At 49.5% G+C, this 21,979-nt stretch overlaps 3 protein-coding genes across 13 annotated transcripts in view; 2 read left to right on the top strand and 1 right to left on the bottom strand.

Annotated features, from left to right (window-relative positions):
- Positions 1-4,163, top strand: part of NHERF2 (NHERF family PDZ scaffold protein 2) — a 97,630-nt gene extending 93,467 nt beyond the window's left edge. For both annotated transcript variants that reach the window (XM_073361717.1, XM_073361716.1), the window contains exon 7: positions 1,123-4,163. In XM_073361717.1, coding sequence (XP_073217818.1) covers positions 1,123-1,281 — 159 coding nt within the window. In that variant the 3' untranslated portion in view covers positions 1,282-4,163. The remainder of the gene's footprint in view (positions 1-1,122) is intronic.
- Positions 1,331-19,820, bottom strand: NTHL1 (nth like DNA glycosylase 1). 2 transcript variants are annotated; one of them, XR_012161070.1, is made up of 7 exons: positions 19,705-19,820; positions 18,035-18,285; positions 12,760-12,930; positions 11,844-12,003; positions 7,443-7,548; positions 6,028-6,556; positions 1,331-4,934 (listed from the first exon to the last, which is right to left on the bottom strand). XR_012161070.1 is itself a non-coding variant. In XM_073361718.1 (6 exons), the coding sequence occupies exons 1-6, from the start codon at positions 19,808-19,810 to the stop codon at positions 6,433-6,435; spliced, it is 918 nt and encodes a 305-aa protein (XP_073217819.1). In that variant the 5' UTR covers positions 19,811-19,820; the 3' UTR covers positions 1,331-6,432. The 2 variants fall into 2 exon arrangements, 1 of the variants encoding a protein (XP_073217819.1); XM_073361718.1 differs by having other exon boundaries at positions 1,331-6,556.
- An 85-nt stretch (positions 19,821-19,905) lies between these two features.
- TSC2 (TSC complex subunit 2) overlaps positions 19,906-21,979 on the top strand; it is a 44,046-nt gene continuing 41,972 nt past the window's right edge. For 8 of the 9 annotated variants that reach the window (XM_073361708.1, XM_073361712.1, XM_073361711.1 and 5 more), the window contains exons 1-2: positions 19,906-19,959; positions 21,476-21,640. In XM_073361708.1, the coding sequence (XP_073217809.1) occupies positions 21,503-21,640 (138 nt within the window). In that variant the 5' untranslated portion in view covers positions 19,906-19,959; positions 21,476-21,502. Of the gene's footprint in view, positions 19,960-21,469; positions 21,641-21,979 lie in introns of those variants that run through there. The other variant, XM_073361710.1, reaches the window with a different exon arrangement.

Genomic DNA, 21,979 nt, shown 5'->3' with positions numbered 1-21,979 from the left:
AGAAGACTAATAGATACTTAGCTGAAAGCACTTCATCCTGCGTATTAATTGTTCCCTAGGGATCTGAAGTCCCATCTTTTGCCCATTACAGAAATAAGAGGGCTGTAACGAACTTACAGGCCATTGGGGTTTTGCTCAGAGGGTTTATTGAGGGGGGGAAGCTATGAATCAAGTTTCATACAAGACGCATTGGAACCATCTCTCCTAAATATCCCACTGAACTGGGAAAAAGAATGTTGGATTGTTCTGCTTTTTATTGGGCAGCTCCCAATGTGCTATTCTCATTACATGTGGGCAGAGCTCAGTCGCCTGTAAGCAAATATTTGCATTGTAACAGCTGGTGGCTTTGCAATGCAGTGCTAGGTGTGGCCTTTTTAAAGCCATCCAGCTGAAAAAAACCCAGCTAGGGTTCTCAGCCACTCTGAACACCACAGCTATAGCTAACCAAGACCGTAATGTAACTGAACCAGGAACTCAGTTGTGGTCCTCAGTGAAACATGGTGTGCAGTGCCCTATTGTAACGAGCAAGTTTGTGCTTCCACAGAGCTCGCTGTTATTCCATCTTGCTTCCTCTTAGGCAAGCTTTTACTGTCACTAGGGGCTTAATTTTGTGTTTCCAAATGTGGTTCCGTCTCACCTTTGGCAATGGAACCGCATGTTTGTGCTTCGGCTTTTCCAGTTCCAGTAACAGCAGCAACACGTTCTTCAGGGCATATTCTCCCCTCCAATATTGTAATTAAATCTCTGGCCACAAAGACACCCGGGTCGCCACTTAAACCACAAACCTGACAAACTCGATGGTCTGCTCCACAAAACACAGGCTTCTTATCATATGCCCTTAAGGAGAATCTGCCCTAGTTCTCTGTAAGGTTTTATGTAGATGAGGTGTTAGAAGGCAAGATAATCACAGGCATAGGCCTGATGTGCCATCCAGGGGGAGATGTAATCGGACACACATACACCCACCCCAGTCAGCCCATTGTATTCTTGCAGAGGGCACTGTTGCACCCAAGCATGCCCATTTCCACGGACACAGCTACACCACCCAGCATATTACACCACAATACACCAGAACAGTAACAGGAAAGCTTTTTATGTCTTATGTCTTCTTCCTCTTTGCAGGAGGGAGAGTCTGAGAAGAAGGACCCATTCGAGGAAAGTGGCCTGAACCTGAGCCCGACTGCGGCAGAGGCTAAAGAGAAAGCGCGCGCCAAGCGGGTGAACAAAAGGGCTCCACAGATGGACTGGAACAAGAAACGGGAGATTTTCAGCAACTTCTGAGCCCGGACAGCAGCTCTTCCCCTTCTCCCCACCCTCCAAACTGAACATCTCCAACGCGCCCCAGCCCCATTTCTGGCTGTTGACCCAAGACGCTTTGTGCTCTGCTCTTCATTGGTCGCTTTTTGCAAGGCAAATTTTTAAAAAGTGTCTTTTATGGACAAGTGATTCCAGTAGAAATGTGACCAAAGCTCCTCCCAGCATTCACCCGGCTGCCTGCAGTTCCCACATTGCTGCTGAGGGAACACTGGAAAGATTTCACTTTTGCTTCTTACCTGCTTTATTTTGGTTTTTACTATTTTGAGGCCTCCCCCGCAGAATCCCAAGAGGGATATTATGCATTCCTGTTTAAAAGGCTCACACCGAGGGCTCCCAAACTGCACACTCTCGTTTGTTTCAATTCAAAATATTCTAGTTTGTTTAAAAAAAAATGGAAAAAATCCCACTCGAGCTACAATGTTCAATATTCTCATGGTGGGAGATTGGTGAGTGGCTATACATTTCTCTCTTGTTGGCTTCTTTATTGATTTAGAAGGGTTGGTGGGGTTTTTTGTTTGTTTTTGGTGTAAAAAAGAAAATTTCCCATCTGTTTCTCGTTAATGCTGGAACCGCTCTCCCCCGGGATCCCTTTAACCAGTGCAATAAAAGCCCTTTTCTCAGCAAACCTTTTCCCTTCTGTGCTCCACCCCCGCCTGCCCTCAAAACAAACTCTGGGTGTTGAGAAAATGGTAGGACTTAAAAAGAAAAAACCCCACAAAACCCAACAACCCAAGCCTCAGATGTGCATAATAAAATGCAGAAATGGCAGGAGAGGAGGGGAATAAGCTGCCCCCTGCCCCTGACAATAAAGGAATGTCTGTGTTTCCTGTTAGCACATCCACACGCAAGGATTTCTGTCCCCAATCTCTATTGGAAGCCCTGTGAGAACAAACTTAATGAGACACTGGAAACATGGCTCTTCAGGCGGACTTCAAAGAAGCACAAGTGAGTGTCTCATCAGCTGGGAACGGAAATCCTTGAAGACCCTGCTTTGGGAGGCACTCATGAAAACAGGGCTTCAAGCAGGAGCAATCCAGCGGCCGCTCTTCCATTCACATGCTGGCTTCAGAACCAAGCCACAAACCGAAACTGCTTTGCTATTTCTGACTCAGGTTTTAAACCTCTCCCATTTTCCTGCTGATCTCTCACCAGCTGCATTGCCAACCTGGAAGAATAACAAGCAAGCTCTCTCTGTTGTCTTATGTTGGGCTGGGCCCGTTGTAGCAATGTGATCTGGCATGTGGATTGTCTTATGGGAAGACGGAATACTATCTGCTGGTCCACACCGTATTATCCTAACTTTTAAACAGGCAGCAGGGTTGGCGGGGCAGACAACTGCTTTGGCTTTAGGCCCCTCTTTGAAAACACCCTGCTCTCAATGTTAAAATGTACCATTAAAGCTATCTTACATAGCCAGGACTAAACTAGCATAAAATCTTCACTACTTACCTCGGGCTTCAAATGAGGGACACTAACGAAGAGTAAATTAAACGTGTACTAATGGCTTCCAGGCAGGAGTTGTACTGGGCTGGATCGCTGCCGTAGAGAGCGGGACGATTCCCGTTGCCTTCTTCCCAAAAGCTAACAAAACAGCCTTTTTGGCTGACGTGTATTTTGTAACAATGGCAAAAATAGTATTAAAAAAGCAGGTGGAGTGGGGACTGGGCGGGGCAGACAGTTTAGGTAAATGACCACTCTCTCCCCCCCCCCCAACTAATGACACACTAGGGCAAGAACGTAAGATTTGCAATAGTATTTACGATAAAGCACATGGTTCAGTTTTTTGGCCCCAGGTTGCCCTCAGACTCCGTATAATGGACAAGTGGCCTTTGACTTCGTGCACTATGGTCTTGTTAAGGTTCTGTGTATATTTCATAATACTGAGCTACAAAAGGTGCCTTATAACATTTACTGTTCCTGTCAGTAGATGGATGTATCGCAGCACTGTGGGGAAGGAGGGGACGGGCCGGACGCTGTAGCAACTGCCCAGGGGGTCTTTGGCTTCTTTGCAGGGACCAGTGAAGTACAAAGCTGTGACCATACTGAAGACAGGGCTTTTGGCTGGGCTTTCTTTTAGGGAGGATATACAGTGTTAGTGGGGCAAATGGATGCAAATAGGATCTTGGAAAGAAATCTCTGCTGGTGTTTGGCTGTAAACCCTGGGACTGACACCAGGTGGGAGAGAGTTAGTAAGAAGTTTAGAGCTTTTTTTCCCTACAGGAGTCTCATCTTGGCCTCTTACCTTGCGTGTTTCAAAAGACAATTTGATGGCAGAGGGAGACGGGGGGGCTGCTTGCTGTTAGCCACAACAAACAGTTGCTACTCTGAGAAGTCAGTAACACAAGAATCCTTACGCTCATGACATGCAGATTGCTTTCAATCCCTGCACTTCCAACCAAGCCAGAGACAGTATGTGCGTCTGCTAGGGGCAAAAGCTCCCCAGTTACATTGCAAGGTAGATGTTAAAATACAGCATAGCAAACAAGGAGGTCATTCTCTAAAAGCCTGTAAATACCATATTACTTGCATAAGACAGAACCAATGTAGTTGAGGGAAAAATAGCATGGTTGTGTTTTCTTTTTAATGCTGATCAAAAGAAATCAGGTATGCAAATATGTACCAAGAAGATTTTAAAATTATCGCTGCATAGGCCATGGAAACAGCTCATGGTTAAGCACTTATCGCTATTTCTGACATCTAGTAGCTCTGTAATAATAATTATTCAGTTTCTGTACATTTAACTTGAAAAACCAATACAAGTATAAAGCTGTTGTTATCTGCATTGTAAAGACAATGTATACTGTAATGTCAATAATAAACTTTGTTTTGCCATGTACAGCTTAAAAGGGTAATTAGTCTGTTCTTCATTTCAGTCTTGGTGTTGTAAAGAGCTTCAGAAAGGAAGCACAAGAGTGTGTGTTATTAAATTCCATTCCCTTCACTGGCTGGTTAGAAGAGTGGGCCAAACAACCTCTGCAGTTCTGCAATGGGTTAATAATTGTCGCTTTGAATGGTGACTTGCAACAGAGGAAAATTGTTGGTGCCCTTTTTAGCTTCTTGGAGGTATAAGGGGGCCTGAAAGGTTTGATTTTGGTTTACTACTTTCTGAAATTTAAGAATGTCTAGTACTGGCTTCATTTCATGACTCTGAAATCCATATTTCTCAACACTTAATTGGAAAAAGCTGGGTACAGGGAATCTTTAGCACAAAGAACTTTTTGCCCAAGTGTTGGGGATAAAGAGGCATAATCTAAACATTTTAAAAGTTTATAAAAAAAAATCACTTCTCTCAATCAGCTCTCTTCCTTGGTGTTTCTGATGTTATACACCCGCTACTTCTCCAGCTTTAAGTAGGCCTCACTGTAGATCAGACTTCAGTTTCTGATGTGGAATGGGGGCAGGGAAAGAGCATAACTTTGCAGGCATCCATTAAACATTAGAAAGAAGCCAAAAAAAGAAAAGGAAAAAGCACATGCTGGATGTCCCTCTCTGGATGTCCCCACCTTTAATACAGAGACAAACTCCCAACCTGCAGTTCTTACACCTGAGCCAAAGAGCCTGGCTCGGTCAGGACCGAGCACCGCAGATGTGATGTGTAGGCTGCGTGGGTGACAGCTCTGGAATAAAGATTACGCAGTATTATGCAAACAAAATGAAGCAGCCCTTCCACTCCAGCCCATTGCTGATTTAGCCCCTGTGCTAGGCAAAGTTTGCGTGATGCTTGTGCAAGAACAAGCTGTTGGAATCTTAACCATTTCAGTAGCAAAGTTTCCCCCAGCTTGGGCTCAGCTCCTCAAAGGCAACTAAATCTCTCTGACGCTCTGGACTTCAATGCAGGGCTGCTTGGAAGCACACTAGAGTCCCATGGGGGAATTCCTGCAGTATTTAGGGGGATTTTCTGTTTCCTTCCCCAACCCCCAGCTGTGATAAAGTTGGCTGAGGTGTTCTCCTGTTTCCATTTCAGTTGGCCCCCAGTTCTTTATGGGTTAAATCTGGACACAGGAAGGATCAGTCAAAACAATATTTATCATCTGATTAAGCCAAACCACCACAGCTGCTACAGGAATGGGTGGTTCTGTGACAGATTCCCCCCACACCCAAAATTCAAATAGCTGACCACTCCAAATTTCAAACCCATTTGACAAACCCCTTTGCAATCCAGCACCCTTTGAAAGGCAGACCCAGCACCAGGATCAGAAATAGAGGTATGTTTACATCCCCATTGTGGCAGGTGTCAAAGGAAAGCATTTATGCATGTGCTTAAATCCTGCAGACTTCAGTAAGGTTGAAACACATGCTTGAAGTGCTGTCCTGAATCAGGGCCCAAGCTCAAAACAGTTCCCACAGGGAGAGTGTGTTCAGAGCAGGGCAGCATTGCCGAAGCTGAACTTAAGAACGGCCCTGCTGGCCGTTCTCTGCATCACTCTCGATGCTTCCCTGGTTCTTGGCTACCAGCAAAGCCCCAATTTCCTGGTCTGGGTGGCTGGGCTCATCTTTATGAAGCCCGAATTGTACCTTTTTAATGTAATATTCCGCCCCATGGAGGGCTGCTTCCCTGCTGCCTGGTCTGCCCCATACTCCCATCCCTGCCTCCAGCTGGACCTTGCCCTGCTCAGTCGCTATGCCTTGCAGCTGGGTTGGGGAATGAGGCCACCACGGTTTCCTCCTGCACTGTAGAGATGTCAGTAAAACCTTAATAAAAAAACCCACCTTTCTTAAACCAGTTTGTGCCCAATCAGCTTGAGGCAGGGACTCCGGCCATGGCCGGGCACCGAGCTGGCGGAGGTCTCCTTCCGGCTCCATCAGACACTGCAGCGTGTAGCATTTCCCCATTCCCACTGTCCCTGCGCAGTGTTTGTGTTAGATGCCCCACACCCAGGGACTGCCTGCAGAGCGGACTCAGCGGGACGGCTGCATTTCAGAGAGCTTTTCCTCCTCAGAGATCTGCTATTGCTGGGTAGCTGCTGATTCCCATCCCATCTCTCCGCAGCACGAGGTCTCCTCTCCCCCATCCCCTCCTTGCTCCAGGCCCAATGCAGTCTTACTGGGGCTCAGAGTCCAGCGGCTTCACAACCCCGGTGCAGATCTGTTGCTCTAGGAGGAGCAGCCATTCCCTCAGCATCTCTTTGCAGCCGGGCAGACGTCCCTGTTGAGGCACTCTTTGCAGCGAGGGTTCACAGGCAGGCAGATCTGCTGGCCGAAGCCCACGAGAAGCCAGTTTATCTCACTCCAGAGATCCCTACAGACCCAGAAGGGAGAGGAGTTTTGTAAATGCTGCTGCTGGGCAGGACTGAAGACAGGCTTCTACCTGAGCTCACAATATGGCTGCTGGCTGTGCGATACACTGGCACCGAAACCCCACTGCACCCGTGGCCGGGCCTTACACATTCCAGAGGCCACCGCACACAGAGTGGAGCGCTGGTTTGGAGCACTTGGTGGGGTTTCCTTCCTGTTCAGCGCCTGTTATGAGTCTCTGATACACAGAGAAACTAATTGATCATTTAAGATATCGGCCAGAGTTCATCCCTGGTGAACGAGATCAGCAGACAGATCACCCCGATTAGACGGTGCAGTGGCCTCCCAAGGGAAGCAATGGCCTTGGGCTGTGTTAAACTAAACTGGACAGTAGAGAATGCGCGATAGGGCACAAGTCCAGCAGCACAGACTAGGGGTGACTAAAGTCTCAGCCATCTCGGACGTCTGTGAACTGTCTAAACAACTGAACGAGTGATGCTCCCCGGGAAAACAAGAAATAACTTGCGGTTATAAGTCCCAGGCCTATGTGCTGCAATGCCAGGCTTCCTTTCCTGCTGCGGCCGTGACATGGGGAGGGGACAGGCTCACTGAAAATGCCATGGGGCAGGGTAGGAAACAGCTCCGCAGGGTTCTGCGCACTGGATGCGGTAGCTGCTTGTTGCCATAAACCACAGCAACGAACAAAAGATGCTGCAGGCTGGTACTGGGGAAAGGAGTGCAGGTGGAGGTTTCCTGTGAAGATTACGACAAGGAGGAGGAAGGAGGGGACTGTCGGGTGTGTGTGTGTGTGTTTGTGTGTGTGAGAGGATTTCAGAGCCAAGCAGCAGCTGAAAAACAGCCCAGATCCCCCGTTGCTTGAGGCACCTCACCTGGGCAGCCAGTCCTCCAGCGCCGCTCTGGTCTCCTCAGGGGTTTTAGTTTCCTTCTTCACCCATTTCAATCTGTTAGAAATCCTGTGCACATGGGTGTCCACACCTGGGGAGCAGAGAGGTTGGAGTCAGGAGGGAACACCTGGGTCAGGAGGAAGCAGGGTCTAAGGAGTTAAAGAAGCAGTCCACTCAGGACCCATAGCAGATGCACCAGGCTGTATTGGGAGGTTCTTCCATCTGAGGGCAGATGCCAAGTGGGTTTTTGCTGTCCAAAAGTAGGGCCCTAGGAGGCAGGGTACCAGAGCTGGAGGAAGCGTGTGTGTGGGTGTGTCATAAATCGACACAAAGAAGGAACAGCAAGGTCTTGCCAATGGTGAAAGTGTGAAACAATCTCCCCCTCCTCCCAGTCTGCCATTCAGAAGTGCCAAGATTTGGGGCTTGAGTTGGCTTGTAGCTTTTTCCTTAGTTTTATGTATCCCCAGCCCTAAGCTGAACCCTTTGCAAACAGGCAGGTTGTCAGTCCTGAGGTTTTAGCCTTTGAAGATACGTGGCAACCTCCAACCTCCGCACCCGAGATGGCAAGGAGTGTGTGAGCTGGTCTCACTGATGCCACCACGCTCTTGTAGAGTGCTTTTCATCCACAGAGCTCAGCATGCTTTCCATGGGAAAGGGGGCGGTGTCATGCCCACCCGGTGGCTGTGGAAACTGAGGGGAAGTGACTTGCCCACGGTCACACAGCTGGGCAGCAGCAGAGGTGAGAGCGACTCTCGGGCCACTGCCCTATTCACTGGACCGGATGCCTCTCTCAAGGACCCTGGACCGGAGTTCTCAGATTAATGCAAGGTAAGACTTTGCCTTTTCCTCTGAATTTTCTGCCAGTCCGAGAAACCCCTAACACTGCCCAGCTAGTCCATGTCCCCAGTGTCTTGCCCGTGTGTTGGGGCTACTTGCTGGCATATTTCAGAGCAATTATTTTTGGCACTTCCCTATGAGAACATGGATTAAACCAAGACTTGCTTGGAGTTATGACTAATGTCTTGGGGGTGGGGGAGGCAGAGTTATTCATTCTCCTGTTCTGGTAGCTACCAGGCTAATCTCAGATTGTTAATCAGAAATGCAGGAGCAGATGACAGAGCATGGACAAGAAGGAAAAAGAGCTCCTTCCATTCCCAGCTCATTCCATCAACGCTACACAGCCAGGAGGACGCGGGTTGTACAACAGAGGTCACAGAAATGGCCCAGGTGGGTGACGTATTTGTCAGCTTGCTAGCAGCAGGAGGGCACTTCGTTTATCGTAATTGGTCTGGCTCCATAGCAGTGTTTTCTGTGTGTATTGTACCCGTAAGGGCTGAATGAACAGAATGCTGACTCCCCAGAGGAAGAATGGGTTTGCTCATTGTGATTTCTGTTTGTTCGTTCAGTAAACCCTCACAGTCCCACTCCGGTCATCCACAGCGCTTGGAGCTTTCGGTGTGTTCAAACCCCCCGGCCCCAAAAACCCAACACCTACAAAAGCCAGTCCTCACCACGTCACCAAATGAAAATCTCCCGCTCTTCCCCCAAATTCTCCACCCCTCCCACTTCCCTCAACACAGAACAGCTTGCAAGGGGCCCTGAAGGTCAAAAGATTCAGGTGCTCTCAGACCAAAGGATGGGCAGTGAATTTCAGAGTCACACCTGGAGAATGGCCTGTGGCCTCCTCTCATCTCACAGGAGCTCTGGTGTCTACATGGATAGCAGGCATGGCAGCATCACCCAGGGACACAGCTGATCTTTCAGACAGAAAGCCCTAACCGGTCTGGAAGCTGGGTCAAAACCAGCAGCATTAGCAGCATTCTGAAACCGAGGCAGCCAGCACATGTCCTACATAGCCCCCAAAGGTCAGGATTGTTACAATATTTGTATTTCAGTGATTAAGTAGCCAATAATTACGGAGTTAATTAAACAATGCTCAGGTGTTTTAAGATGTACTTTGTCCCAGTAATTAAGTTACTGGTACTTTATTCTTTAAGTACGCAGCAAGGGAAAATGTGCCAGAGGAGGATTTCCAAATACAGGACCCTCGAGGTATGGAGCCGAAAGAAGTGCACCGATTTACCAAAGCACCAAGCTCCCACATGTTCCCACTGATCCACTGGGAGTCCCTGCAGCAATGCTGATCTACCAGGGTTAGCAGCACTCAGGGCTGAGGGTTACTGTAAGACCCAAGCCCTGCCAAGCCACAGAACAGCGTAGAAGCATTATGGCCAGACAGGGTGTCAGGAAAGGATGCGAGCCAGCTCAGAATGGCTCAGAACCAGGCTGAGCAGAAAGTCAAAGCCCTTTCCAGCTGCAACCATGACATCTGCACTGCCAATGGATTAATATGGGAAGGCTAGAAAACAGCAGCCGCCAAGCCCCAAAGGCCACTGCCGGGAGTTTGGCCATTTTAGTTATATCTTGAAGGATGATAAATCGGGGGGAGGGGGCAGGGGTGTGTGCGCGCGTGCATTCACATAATCGAAAAGACTTCTCTTCACTGAGAGCCTGATCCTAGAAGTCCCTTTGACTTCAGTGAGGGAGTTCTCTGCATCAGGGGTTTGCTAGGTGGGTCTCAGCATCAAGTGGGGTTACCTCTCTGCAGGGATCACGATGATTAAGTCATGAGATGTCGCTGATCATCTCAAGAACTTTACGAGGATGCTATAGAGAGGAGGCTCCTCTCTAGACATATGGCCCAAAAGTGGTGGGACGTGGCTTTGAAGGAAGCCATGATTTTCCCAGGGCGACATCGCTCTGAGCAGACTGGGGCCACAGGCTGCCCACTGTGAGAAAGCCAACCCATTTGACTTACAGTTTGTTTCACCATAAACAGTTTTCTTTGTGGCGGTGTGATCTAGCAGGGCACAGGACTGGGGGCCAGGACTTCTGGGTTCTCTTCCTGCAGTGGCCTCAGCTGACATTAGGCAAGCTGCAAACGCTGCCCCTTCGTTTCCCCAGGAAATGCATTTAATAATGGTACACAAAGAGTTTGGAAGGCTCAGGGAATGTTTGAAAAGTGCTTTGAGAATTTCAGATGAAAGGCTCCAAGCACAAAAGTAGACTATTGTTAGATCAGCCGTGACAAGACTGGTCCTTCTGTTGCTAATTGAACAAAACCCAGGAAATGGCTGTAAACAGGAAGAGTATAGCTTTGCCTCCTAAATCAAAACACTGCATACAATTCCTTGGAAAGCTATCAGAGCTCCCTCTGGACTCTCCTCCCCAACAGCGGATTAACTGTTCAGCAGGAACAACAGACTCAAAAGCTTGTCAGTCTAGTGCAAGAACCACGCTTGGTAAAGCCGAGTTTCAAGACACAGTTGTGGCCTGTGTTGAACTTGGTATTGAATTTTCACTCCGAGCAGGCGTCATTCATCAGGTGGTAGCATTACCAGGTTTCCCATGACTCTCTCTGATTAAGCACCAAACACACTTGGAATATTAATCTGTCCCCACAGACCTTGATGCATACCTGGAGCTCCGTCTTAGCCTAACAGAAAAGCTAATATGGCAGTGCCACCTGCTGGCCCTGATGAGCTAAATCAAAATCCTGCCTTACCCAAATTACGTTCCTTTAAAATGAAGGGGTACAATCGCTACCAGAACCTCACTCCAATCCAACCGAGCCGCTGAGGCCCATTCCCACTATAAATCCAAGAAGGCTTCAAATGATCAGCTGAAGACGTCGAAACAGGACCTGAATACAGTGCTATCTAGGCCTCCAACTTTATAAAGTTTCCAGTACCAGAAACAGGGCAGAGAAACAAAGACACTGATTGCCACAAACCTCTTGGCTGACAATTCCACAAGGAAACTTGTGGCTAGGAATTAAAATTAATTCCAATTCAACCTAAAACAGCCAGTTTCAAACAAAATCCTCCCAGGGACTGTCCGCAACTAAGCTCTTTCTAAGTATAGTTGCAAAATTCAGACTACCTCGGTCCTTTCTCCAGCTGGCCCTAAAAGACCATTTCTGAAGTGAGATTTGTTTAAACAAAAAATATGTTGTTATTTAACAGAGGCATCGTGGAATTACATCTCCGTTGCTTTGCGCTTTTCATCAGGGGACCTTAAAGTGTGATACAGGTCACCACACATCGCTAGTTATTATTAATTAAGCAATGCCTTTATTCTTAATGAGCACACGTAGGAGGTAGCAATTAGACCCATTTTGCAAATAAGTAAATCCAGGCAGAATAAGCGACTAGCCCAAGTGACTTCACCAGCCTTAGAATCCTTCAGGTATAGAGATCTATGGTTGAAAAGCTCCCTATAAGAGCAAGGTATTATGATGTTACAAGCAATGGATTAGGAAAGATAAGGATTGGGAAACGTGGGTGGATCACGGGAGAGCAGCGCCCTACACACTGCAAAACATACCGATCCCAGTCACGTTGTTCCAGGCAATGTCCATGAGCAAGTGGGCCATCTTGGGCCCAACTCCCGGCAGGTTCATCAGCTCCGCAACGGTACTGGGGACGTCACTCCCATATTGCTGCTTCAGGATTGCGGTCGTCTGTTTTATGTACTTCACCTTGTTCTGGGAAACCAAAGCAAACTAAGTTCCCATCCAAGAAATGCAGAGGAGGAACATGGACTAGACAACAGAACTATTTCCTTCATTTGAGGGAACTGACATGAGTTTGTGGAGGAAAATACAAACCATGTCCTAGATTTATCCAATATAGCAAGAAGCTGTAATGTGATCACCTCGAACCATGCCTGGGATGATGCCAACAAGTGCACTCTTGTCCTGGATACAGATTGCTAAAACTGGGATAAAATACGGCTTCCAAATTACAGCGGATCAGGATGGAGTCTCTCATAAGCAGGACATGATACATGATTGCCTGCAGCAAGGAGGAAGAAATGAGGGTCTATGGTGGGGGTGAAAAAAAAGGAAATACACGTAAAGGGAGAAAGGATAGAATTCTCGCTAGCAGGTGAGTGGAAGAGGTGAGAGTAGCAAAGGAGAGTAAGAGAGGTAGGGAGCATGAATGGAACAACAAGGGGCACTGCTTTGGAAGAAGTCAAGATAAATAAATAGGCAACGACAGACTGAGGACAAGTCACTTGAAGCAGAGGTGGTTCCCAGTTGCCATCACAGGTCATTTGGATAATTTTTATGGAAGAAGGGGGTGAAGCTTGCAAAGGCTGATCCAACCACCCCGATCCGACTCATCTCTTTGTGCCTCGGATATTCCTGAGGCAGCTCCAACAGTTTGGGGACCAAGGGCATTATTCGACTTCTGCTTAGACACGCGGCCATCCACGACCACTATGGTCCGGCACTCACCTTCCAGAATCCCACTGGGTAAATGAGCTGCCCCAGAGTCACGTCATCTGTCTGCAGAATGTTGTCCACCGTGAGACCATGCTCCCGCAGGCGCGACATGGCTGCTGAGGTCACCTGATCTTTGGTCTGGCTGGACAGCATCAGCGACAGCAGAACCTGATAGCGCATCACCTAGAGGGTGAGATGGGAGATGGAGTGTCAGAGACCACTGGACTAGTCAGGGCTGGGATCCTGAAAGTTCTGGGTCTGGGGTCTGCAAGCCAGTGGGGTGCAGCAACACACACAAGTGACGTGCTTATCAATCTGTACCACGTGGGCCTCACCTCAGCTCTTACCTTATTACTTAAATAAAAGAGATTGCAGCCGAGAAGAGTCAGAAATTGCATCGACTTCCGTCTCCCCAAAACCCCTAACGTTTTCCTCTGAGGTAATCACTCCTTACAGAAGAGCAACAGTGAGTTATTATAATAACTCGCTGGAGTTCATGTCCATGGAATTGGCATCTCCGCAAGCTTAACAGTTGAAAGATAGAGCTGGGATGTTCAGAAATGCCTAGGTGATTTAGGAGCACATGCCCTTGACTTTCCATTGGATTTGTGCTTCTAAGTCACACCCACCTGACTCCTATTGGATTTCAATGGGATTTGGATGTCTGATTCCCACAGGCCTCTTTGAAAGTCCCAGACTAAGGGCTTGTCTCCGGGTTAGTGCAGGGCCAGCCAGGGCGTGGATCTACAGTGCGCCAGCTTGCCACGCAGTAACGTCCCACATGGGCACTGCAGTGAAAGTCCCTCACATGGGACATTCTAGTCCAGCAAACTAGTGCACTGCAGGGTCACATGCTGACTTACCACACAATAACTCACCATGTAGACAAGCCCTTAGAAATTAAAATCAAATATGTAATGAGACATTGAATTGCTGGACTACTCTGGACAGAGCATTTCATTGAGATGAATTTGTTTCTCCAGACTCAGGCCTCATAACACTATCCAGCACGTGGCATGGTCACCAGAAATACCCTCGTTGGCTGAATTCTGATCTCACACCAGCGTCAGTCTGGAGGCACTTCACTGAAGTGAGTGAAGTTGCTCTGGTGTAATGGAGCAGAATGTGATGTGGTGTCTTTAATTCCTACTTTACCACTGAGCTAGAATTTCCTCCCCTCTGTGACTCTCCACTGCAGACCCCGTCTTCCCAGCTAGGCACCTGGTGCTGGGGGCTAGCGTAGCTGACTAAGATGATTGCAGAACATTTGGGCTACAATTCCAGCTTCAGACTCCTCAACCCCCTAAAAACAGCCCTTGAAAGTTCTGGCCAGCAGCCGGAAAAGCCCAGGGTTATTGTGCTAGGGGTTATTACAATGCCTAGGTTTATCTTGGAAGGAATAAGTCTATTCCCTTAGGGAAAAGAGTTATTTCCCAGTGAGGACTTGCGGTTCTCTTTAACCCCAGAGTATCACTTTGTGCTGGTTGATGTTTCTTTACGGTGTCACACGCTGTCTCAGACTAAAGCAGAAGCTAACCATTTTCACTAGGGACTTCAGACTAGAACATGACCCCAGTCCTGGGGCCAGAGATTACAAGAAGAGCAATATGTCAAATAAATCTACCCAGTTGCATCTTCAATATTGTCCCTTTGGAGCCCTGTGGGCTTCTCAAGTATATGTTGCCGAGCTGTTATGCAGAGATCACCAGAGTCAGCCTGCCCTTTATCTAAATGTTTTCACACAAACAATGCCATTTGATAGAGTCTCCCTGCAGCCTCCCATCACAATATTGCACCAGGGTTTGTTTTTTGTACTGTTGCAGATGTGTGCAGATGCTCCCTTTGGAGGACTGCGTCATTCTGGGCCTCTGAGTCTGTGCCAGGGACTTGGGGAAGCACAGCACCATTCTCAGCACGCCCGCGTTTTTAAACAAATGTTTTCTTAATGGTGAACGAAGGGGGAGAAATACTAGATGTGTGTCCTTTTTTGCTTCTTTATAGTGCATAAAAGCAGCCTGGAAAGTTTCCTTCTGCTCCCCCCGCAATTCTGCTTTGTTCTTTGTGTTAAAGATTTAAGTCTTGTCTGCTCTTTAGATCCTGCAAAACTCTGTGGCTGACGAGAGAACTGGCAGGATTACATCATCAGATAAGCCATCTAAGAAAAAAGCATAACCGAGAAGGGATTTGCACACAGACTGTTTAAAACTCTATTACTATCTATTTAACTCAAATATCTAGACACGGACCCTAAAGTTCCTTTGGCAGAGGGCCAACACCTTTGCCTCTTCAGTTACAGGCCGAGAGCTCTCCCAAACCACATGTCCAGACTCAAACACAAAGGGCACGGCAAGTCTATTATTGTAAGACCTTGCGCGCTCTAGGTACAAACTCACGCTCCTTTAGTTAAACCAGTACAAGGCTCCTGTGTGGCTGGGCGTAACTGGGTGGTTTGTCCCTTTATGGGCGATGGGGAAATGGGGCCAGCCAGCCCTGTTCTGAGGCAGAGCCCCTTTAAGAAAAAGGGGTTGGGCCTGGGAAAGGGGATAATCAGACCCAGCTGGAAAGCCCCCCCCCCAACTTCCTATAAAGGCTGAAAGAGCTCAGCTGAGGAGAAACTGCAGCAAGCTGTTTGGCCTGCAGCAGGAGGAAGAGACCCAAGGAGAAAAGCCTCTGGGCCCCTGCAGACAGTTTTGGGCAGGGGAACAGCTTGGTTTTGTGTTACTCTGCAAGTTTAGTATTGCCATAATAAACTGTGCCCGGAAGGAAGGGCCTGGACAGAATCTGGGTGAGGCATTTAATCCTTCCTGGGCTGAGGGGAGAGGGCAACAGCCTATAATCCGCTTAGGCCTTTTCTACCCGAGACAGTGGCACCAGTGAAATCAGTTTTTAAACATATTAAAATAGCTGCAAACTCCTGTGTGGATGCTCTTAATTGGTTGGAGGGCTCATTTCAGTTTCTTAAAGCTGTCTCTTATGAACTTCAGCTAACCCAAAATAAGAGCATCCAACCAGCCTTTGCACTGGTCTAACTGAAGTCATTTTAGAACTTACATTAAACTAGGGCACCGGTGTGTGGAGACCTGCAGGCTGCCTTTATCCAACAGAGAAGAGCAAAAAGGGACAAGCAACTTCCTTCCCTCCCCGTCCTTGCAAGTCGCCTTTACCGGAGATGCCCCATTGCAGTTCCCTGCTAGAAACCAGTGTAACAACCAGAAATTATGTTGAGAGAATCCCATTAGTAATGCTCACATTGATTTATTTTGGGAAGAGGTGGGTTTCCCAGCTCCTCTTAATGCTGGTTCCCCTCTCTGGAGACTGTTGAGACTAATCAGCTAGATGAGACTTATCCATGGCTCCCAAAGGGATTTCTGGAGCTGCCTTTATGAGCCACCAGCCTACACCAATTGGCAGGGACCACCAGAATATTTTTCCATTGCTTCTGCTCAAAACCAGACATCACCTTGCTCCCTGGCTCACAAACCTTAAGCTTCCCATCAGCAAGTGTCTCCATTTAAGATGGAATTAAAAAAAGAATCACGTCACTAATAAAAACCACACATGTGGCATACGTCACTCTTCATTAAGAACATAAGAACTGCCATGTTGAGTCGGACCATGATCCGTTTTGCCCAGTATCCTGTCTCTAAGAGTGGCCTGTACCAGAGCTTCAGGTGGAGTGTACAGAACAGAGCAGTTATACAGCGATCCACTTGTCTTCCACTCCCAGCTTCTGGCAGTCAGAGGGTTAGAGTTGCCCCAAGTGTAGGTTTAAGTCCCTTCCCATCTTGGCCAATATCCATTGATTGACCTATCCTCCATGAAATTATCCAGTTCTTTTTTCACCCCTGACTGTCCCCCTCCCAGTGTTTGTGGACTGCAGACTAGAAGTTACTTGCACCAGGGACCGGTTTTTAGCTATCTAAAGCATCTAGCATGTTGGTGGTGGTGGCACCCCTGTCTCCTATTCTCTGCCTTTGGCACACCACGGTTCAGTCTCCTGAGGGCTGACATGCTTCAGTCTAACCCAAATTAAGGGGTCAGTATGGGGTAACGGGGGGAAATTAATTAGCAGAGCTATGTAGGAGGTCAGGTGAGATGATCTAATGGTCCCTTCTGGCCTTAAACTCTACAAAATTAAGAAACCTGGTTCAAGTTTTGAGTGAAAAATGAACCTCCAGATCTGGAGGACTGTTTTGCACAGCTCTGCTGGCCACTCCACTTCTCTCCCTATGTTGGAGCTGCTGCCTGAGTGGAGAACAGCGGGGGAAATTCACACTGTTGTTCCATAGCATGTCTCCAGAGCCTGGCACTGAAGGGAGCTCCTTCACCACACTTTGCACTTTCCACACTTTCCTCTGGTGTGTCTTTTCCCCCCACAGGGTTCCTAACACTTAACATATTATTAGAGAATGAACAAGGGCAGATGCTCGTGGAGGCAGAATGAGCAAGAGGTGAGGGCAAGTCTCCCTCCCCCAGTTCTCATCTTCTGACTTGCTAAATACTTAGCTCTGTGTGATGGGGCTGACTGCATTGGCCTTTGTTGGATGTGGCTTCCAAGTACGTGGTTGTAGGATACAATTATCTCACTGTGCGTCTACGTGCTCTCCTACCACGCAGCAGTAGGGGATACGAGGTTTGTTTGTGTGCAGGGCTGAGAGGAGCAAAACGAACGGCATGGATCCCCAGCTGAACTCTGTGTCGCTGGCCCCACAGTAAAACAGCGTCCACCCCTTATCTTACAGTGACCTGCCATTAGCTCTCATTGGGCCTCCAGACCAAAGGATTAAGTCTCCGTCACAAAAGTCGGAGCACAGCAACCCTTCATCATACTGGTTTCCACCAGGGAAGCGTCTCTTTAGTTGTAACACTCAAGATCAAAGCAGAGGCATCAAGATCAGGGCTGATGAAAGGGACGGTTAAGTTCAGGGAATGGGATGACTGACCACCCCATGGAACAGCCCTTCTTCGTCCTTCATGCCCAGCAAGGAACTGCCAAGGAGAACTCATCATTCATCTGGCAAGATAAACCACTCACTGAGTGACCAGAGGAATTTACACCATTTCTCATGGCCTAGAGTTCTCATACCTTTCAAACTTATTTTCCACGGCAGAAATATCTAGACACACACATCCCTGGGCAAATCACAGAACCTCTGTAAAACTAGGGTAGGGTACCTGCCCTCCAGTATGAAGGAGTGTGAGATCTATTGGAGCTGGAGAAAGTTGCACAGTATCGTCTGTTGCTCAGCTAACGCTCTCAGGTTGAGCGGTGAGCTGCGTGCTTTACCTCTGGAGGTGCGCTGGTGTCAAAACACTTCTCCGCCCCCATCTGATCCACTGGAGCATCCTTATTCCGTCTCATTTCCCGGATATTATCCAGCTGCTGCTTCCAGTTCCCTGGCTCCCATTTCAGTCTCTTGGAGTCAGTTTCCTCCTTCTCAGCAATGCCTCCTTCCAAAGAGTCATAGAGAACGCTGACTTTCTTCCCCTTCCTGCTGCTCTTTGATGGGATGGCTGCCGTGCTGTGAGCCCGATTTCCTGAAAGAGCGGAGAAACGTGACTTTCAGACCACAGCCTTTGGAATAAGGGGGGCCAAGTTTCTCCCTACACCAATACAGCGGAGCCATGCAGCCTAAAGTCGGGCTAAGGTTCCACCACGCCCTGCTTGTCCCGCAAGCCCTCCCATCTGGAACACAACCATGTCCACAACATACAAGTAAGGCAAGTTCTCCAGTGTAGACTTATGTATAAGAACTTATTGGAAAATGGCCCCTTTCACATGTAACAGCGCGCACACAGCATGACATGCTATCACGTCTCTGGCCTCTGCACAGGGCTGGACCACGCGCAAAGGGCTGCCTTCTGAGCCGCGGCAGCGCTTATCTCCGGTGCCTGCCAGTGCAGGGCTACGCTGGAGCCAGCTTGCCTCCTGGGTCATGCCAGGGGCAGAGTCCGTTTAATGGCCCCTTCTGTGGGGTCTCCGACAGCCCTCCCGGCTGGGGATGGGCTTGGTGACCCGATGGGGCTGTTCCACCGGTAACCTCTGTGAGCAGGAACTCAGAGTTGGATTAGCTGGGCCAACGCTCTCACAACAGCGACTGCACAGGGCCCGGGAGTAGGTGGGTGCAGGCAGCAGCTCCAGCAGGGGAGCCACCCCTTAAAGTTCACATCCCCTCATAGCCAGTCACCCCCCACGTCAGATCCTCTTCCAAACCCACATCCTAGCCCCCCCCAGTGCACCCCACTTTCATCTCCCAGCCCCACCTCCAGTTCTTCCATCCCGTCCCCAGGTCCACTCCCCTTCCCTCTCCATGCACCCCACTTTCATCTCCCAGCCCCTCCCTCTCCATGCACCCCCACTTGCTTCTTCCAGCCCCTCCCCATCTCTCCCAGCCCTGCCTCCTCCATGCACCCCCACTTTCATCTCCCAGCCCCTCCCTCTCCATGCACCCCACTTTCATCTCCCAGCCCCTCCCTCTCCATGCACCCCACTTTCATCTCCCAGTCCCACCTCCAGTTCTTCCATCCTGTCCCCAGGTCCTCTCCCCTTCCCCCTCCATGCACCCCCACTTGCTTCTTCCAGCCCCTCCCCATCTCTCCCAGCCCTGCCTCCTCCATGCACCCCCACTTTCATCTCCCAGTCCCACCTCCAGTTCTTCCATCCTGTCCCCAGGTCCTCTCCCCTTCCCCCTCCATGCACCCCCACTTTCATCTCCCAGCCCCTCCCTCTCCATGCACCCCACTTTCATCTCCCAGCCCCTCCCTCTCCATGCACCCCACTTTCATCTCCCAGCCCCTCCCTCTCCATGCACCCCCACTTTCATCTCCCAGCCCCTCCCTCTCCATGCACCCCCACTTCCAGCTCCCCCCGAGCCCCAGTTCATGCTGGGGGAGCCCCCCCCCGCTCGGGGGCTGCCGCGGAGGGGGGGGCAGCCCTGGGCTCTGACCTTCTCGTACCTATTGCTGCTGCCGCCTCCCCTCGGGCCCTGCTCAGCTGCCTGGTCACCATCCTCCCGCCGCCGCCGCCCGCAGACAGCAGGGGACTCGGGGCTGCCGCGCACATGGCTCCGCTGGACTACAAGCCCCAGCATGCCGCGCGGCAGTCACGTGCCCCGCCTTACCCGGAAGGGGCGGGGCGGGGCGGGTCCTTCCGGCCGGAGTGGGCGGGGAGCTGTGAGCGGGGTGAGGGGGCCGGGCCTGCTGGCCGGAGGGGTGAGTGTCCCCGGGGCCCGGCAGCGGGGAGCTGTCTGGAGGGTACTGCCCGGGGAGCGGGGGGGGGGCTGGGTGACATGGAGGGGCCCCCCCGCCGAGGGGCCGGGTAGGGGCCAGTTGGGGGGCTGCGTGGGGGGTATTGCCTGTGGGGCTGGGGGAGGGTACCCCCTTGGGGAGATGGGGCTTGGGGGTTATGTGGGGTCGCCCCCCCCGTTGGGCGGGGGATTTGGGGGGCTCCTATGAGGGCTTGGTGCACTGGGTGGTTATAAAGAGGGTGTCCCCTGGGAAGCTGGGGTAGGGGGATGGGGTTTGTTATGAGAGCGCCCCCCTGCCCCCCACTCACCGTGAGCAGCTGGAATGTGGGTATTTGGGGGTCACAGAGGGCCCACCCCTGGAGGCTGTGAGGTTTATCGGGGGTATCCATGGTGGGGGAAATTGTACAAGGACCCCCTATAAGTAGCTGGGATATTAGGGATTGAAGGGCGTTATACAGTGGTCTTCCCATGAGAGCTGGGCTATATGGGTACTAGGGAGTGGATGTGGAGAGGACAATTCTGGTGGCGATAGGATGGGGGACTATGTGGGAGAGGGGTTATGGAAGGGGCCTGTCCCTCTAGGGAGCTGGGATATGTGTGGGAGGTGGGAGCGGGAACTGTACAGGGAACCACACCTAGATATGTGAGAGATTGGGGCTGGGAGAGACTTATAAAGGGATCATGCACAAAATACATATGGTGGATGTTGGGGATTAACTTGTTCCCAGTACTCATGGGACAGCAGGCCCATTGTGGAGTTGGGACCCTCTTTCTCACATAAAGGAGTCATATGTGATGAAGAGTATATTTATTTAGCACTTGCCATATTTCTGTAGCAGCTACTGATGCTGTACCTGGTCTAATGGGAGCCTGTTTTGTGGTGGTGTGGGAGAAATGGCTTCTGAGGACCTTCACTGTTTTTGGTTGAGATTGACACACCTACTCCTTGTACCCCTCTAGCCACCCCACTGTAGCTGGTGTGATGCAATATTTAATTAGTTTCACACTTTTGCCATCACTTTTCCTTTTTTCATTTATTGCTACTTTCAAAATTTGCTCCGAGATGAAATTTACTGTACAAGGTTTTTAGCCTGGGAGCAAAACACCTTATGAGTTCCTATAAAATAAAACAACTGTACAGTTCGAAATTGACGTGTGCTGGTCAGGCATTTGGTGCTGCTTTATTGCACATACAGCCCTCTGGGAAAGTGCTGCCACAGACGGGGACGTCCCCTAGCTAGCTCGAGGACATGTTCAGCAAAGGTTACAGTGGCACAAGCATCCCACAACCTGGCAGCATCGCCCCTGCCAGTGTCTCTTCCCTGATCTGAAGGGAGTTCACTCCTTGGCCTGTTTGCAAAGACTTGCGAGAGTAGAGCTGTGTGTAAATATCCCATTGAAAAGTGAGATGGATTCCAGTGTTGCCTGGTTCTTAGGTTCTGTCTACAGCTCTCTATATAGTAACTGTTCTATGCATGCAGGGGCCTCTTGGTGTTTTCTTGTCAACAATGGCGAAGCAGCAAAGCAAGGATCCTGGGTTAAAGGAGAAGTTTAAGAGCCTCTTAGGTCTGGGACCATCCCGGGCTAGTTCCAAATCATCAGAGGGCAAGCAAACAGAGTTTATCATCACTGCAGAAATACTCAAGGTAAATTGTTATAGGGTTTGAGGACTGAGTTTAGAGTATGAGCTGAGATGAATGGGCGATGAGCACAAAAATGGAGGGGGTGTGACTTGGTGGTTAAAGCTGGAGACAGGGAAACGGGACCCCTGAGTCCTATTTCCAGCTTTGCCACTGACTCCGTTTGTGACCTAGGGCAATTCACTTATCCTACTTGTCTCTCAGGTCAATCATAGATAAAATGGGGATAAGGTTAAGTACCTCATAGTATTACCAAGTCTTAATTAGTTGACATATCTGGGTAGTTTGAGATGCCTGGCTGAAAGGCTCTGTGTCAGTGTAAAGTGCTATTATATTAGGCTAAAT

The sequence above is a fragment of the Lepidochelys kempii genome, chromosome 10 (genome assembly GCF_965140265.1).
Source record: "Lepidochelys kempii isolate rLepKem1 chromosome 10, rLepKem1.hap2, whole genome shotgun sequence".
Classification (NCBI taxonomy): Eukaryota; Metazoa; Chordata; order Testudines; family Cheloniidae; genus Lepidochelys; species Lepidochelys kempii.
Note: the sequence above shows the minus strand (reverse complement) of the source record. Positions and strands in the feature narration are given on the sequence as shown.

Coding starts and splice junctions, on each gene's coding strand:
- NTHL1 (XM_073361718.1), bottom strand. CDS start 19,810: ATGTGCGCGGCAGCCCCGAGTCCCCTGCTGTCTGCGGGCGGCGGCGGC. Junction 18,286..19,704: donor GGAGGCGGCAGCAGCAATAG/GTACGAGAAGGT, acceptor CCGCTCTTTCAG/GAAATCGGGCTCACAGCACG. Junction 7,549..11,843: donor GAACAACGTGACTGGGATCG/GTATGTTTTGCA, acceptor TCTGCTCCCCAG/GTGTGGACACCCATGTGCAC.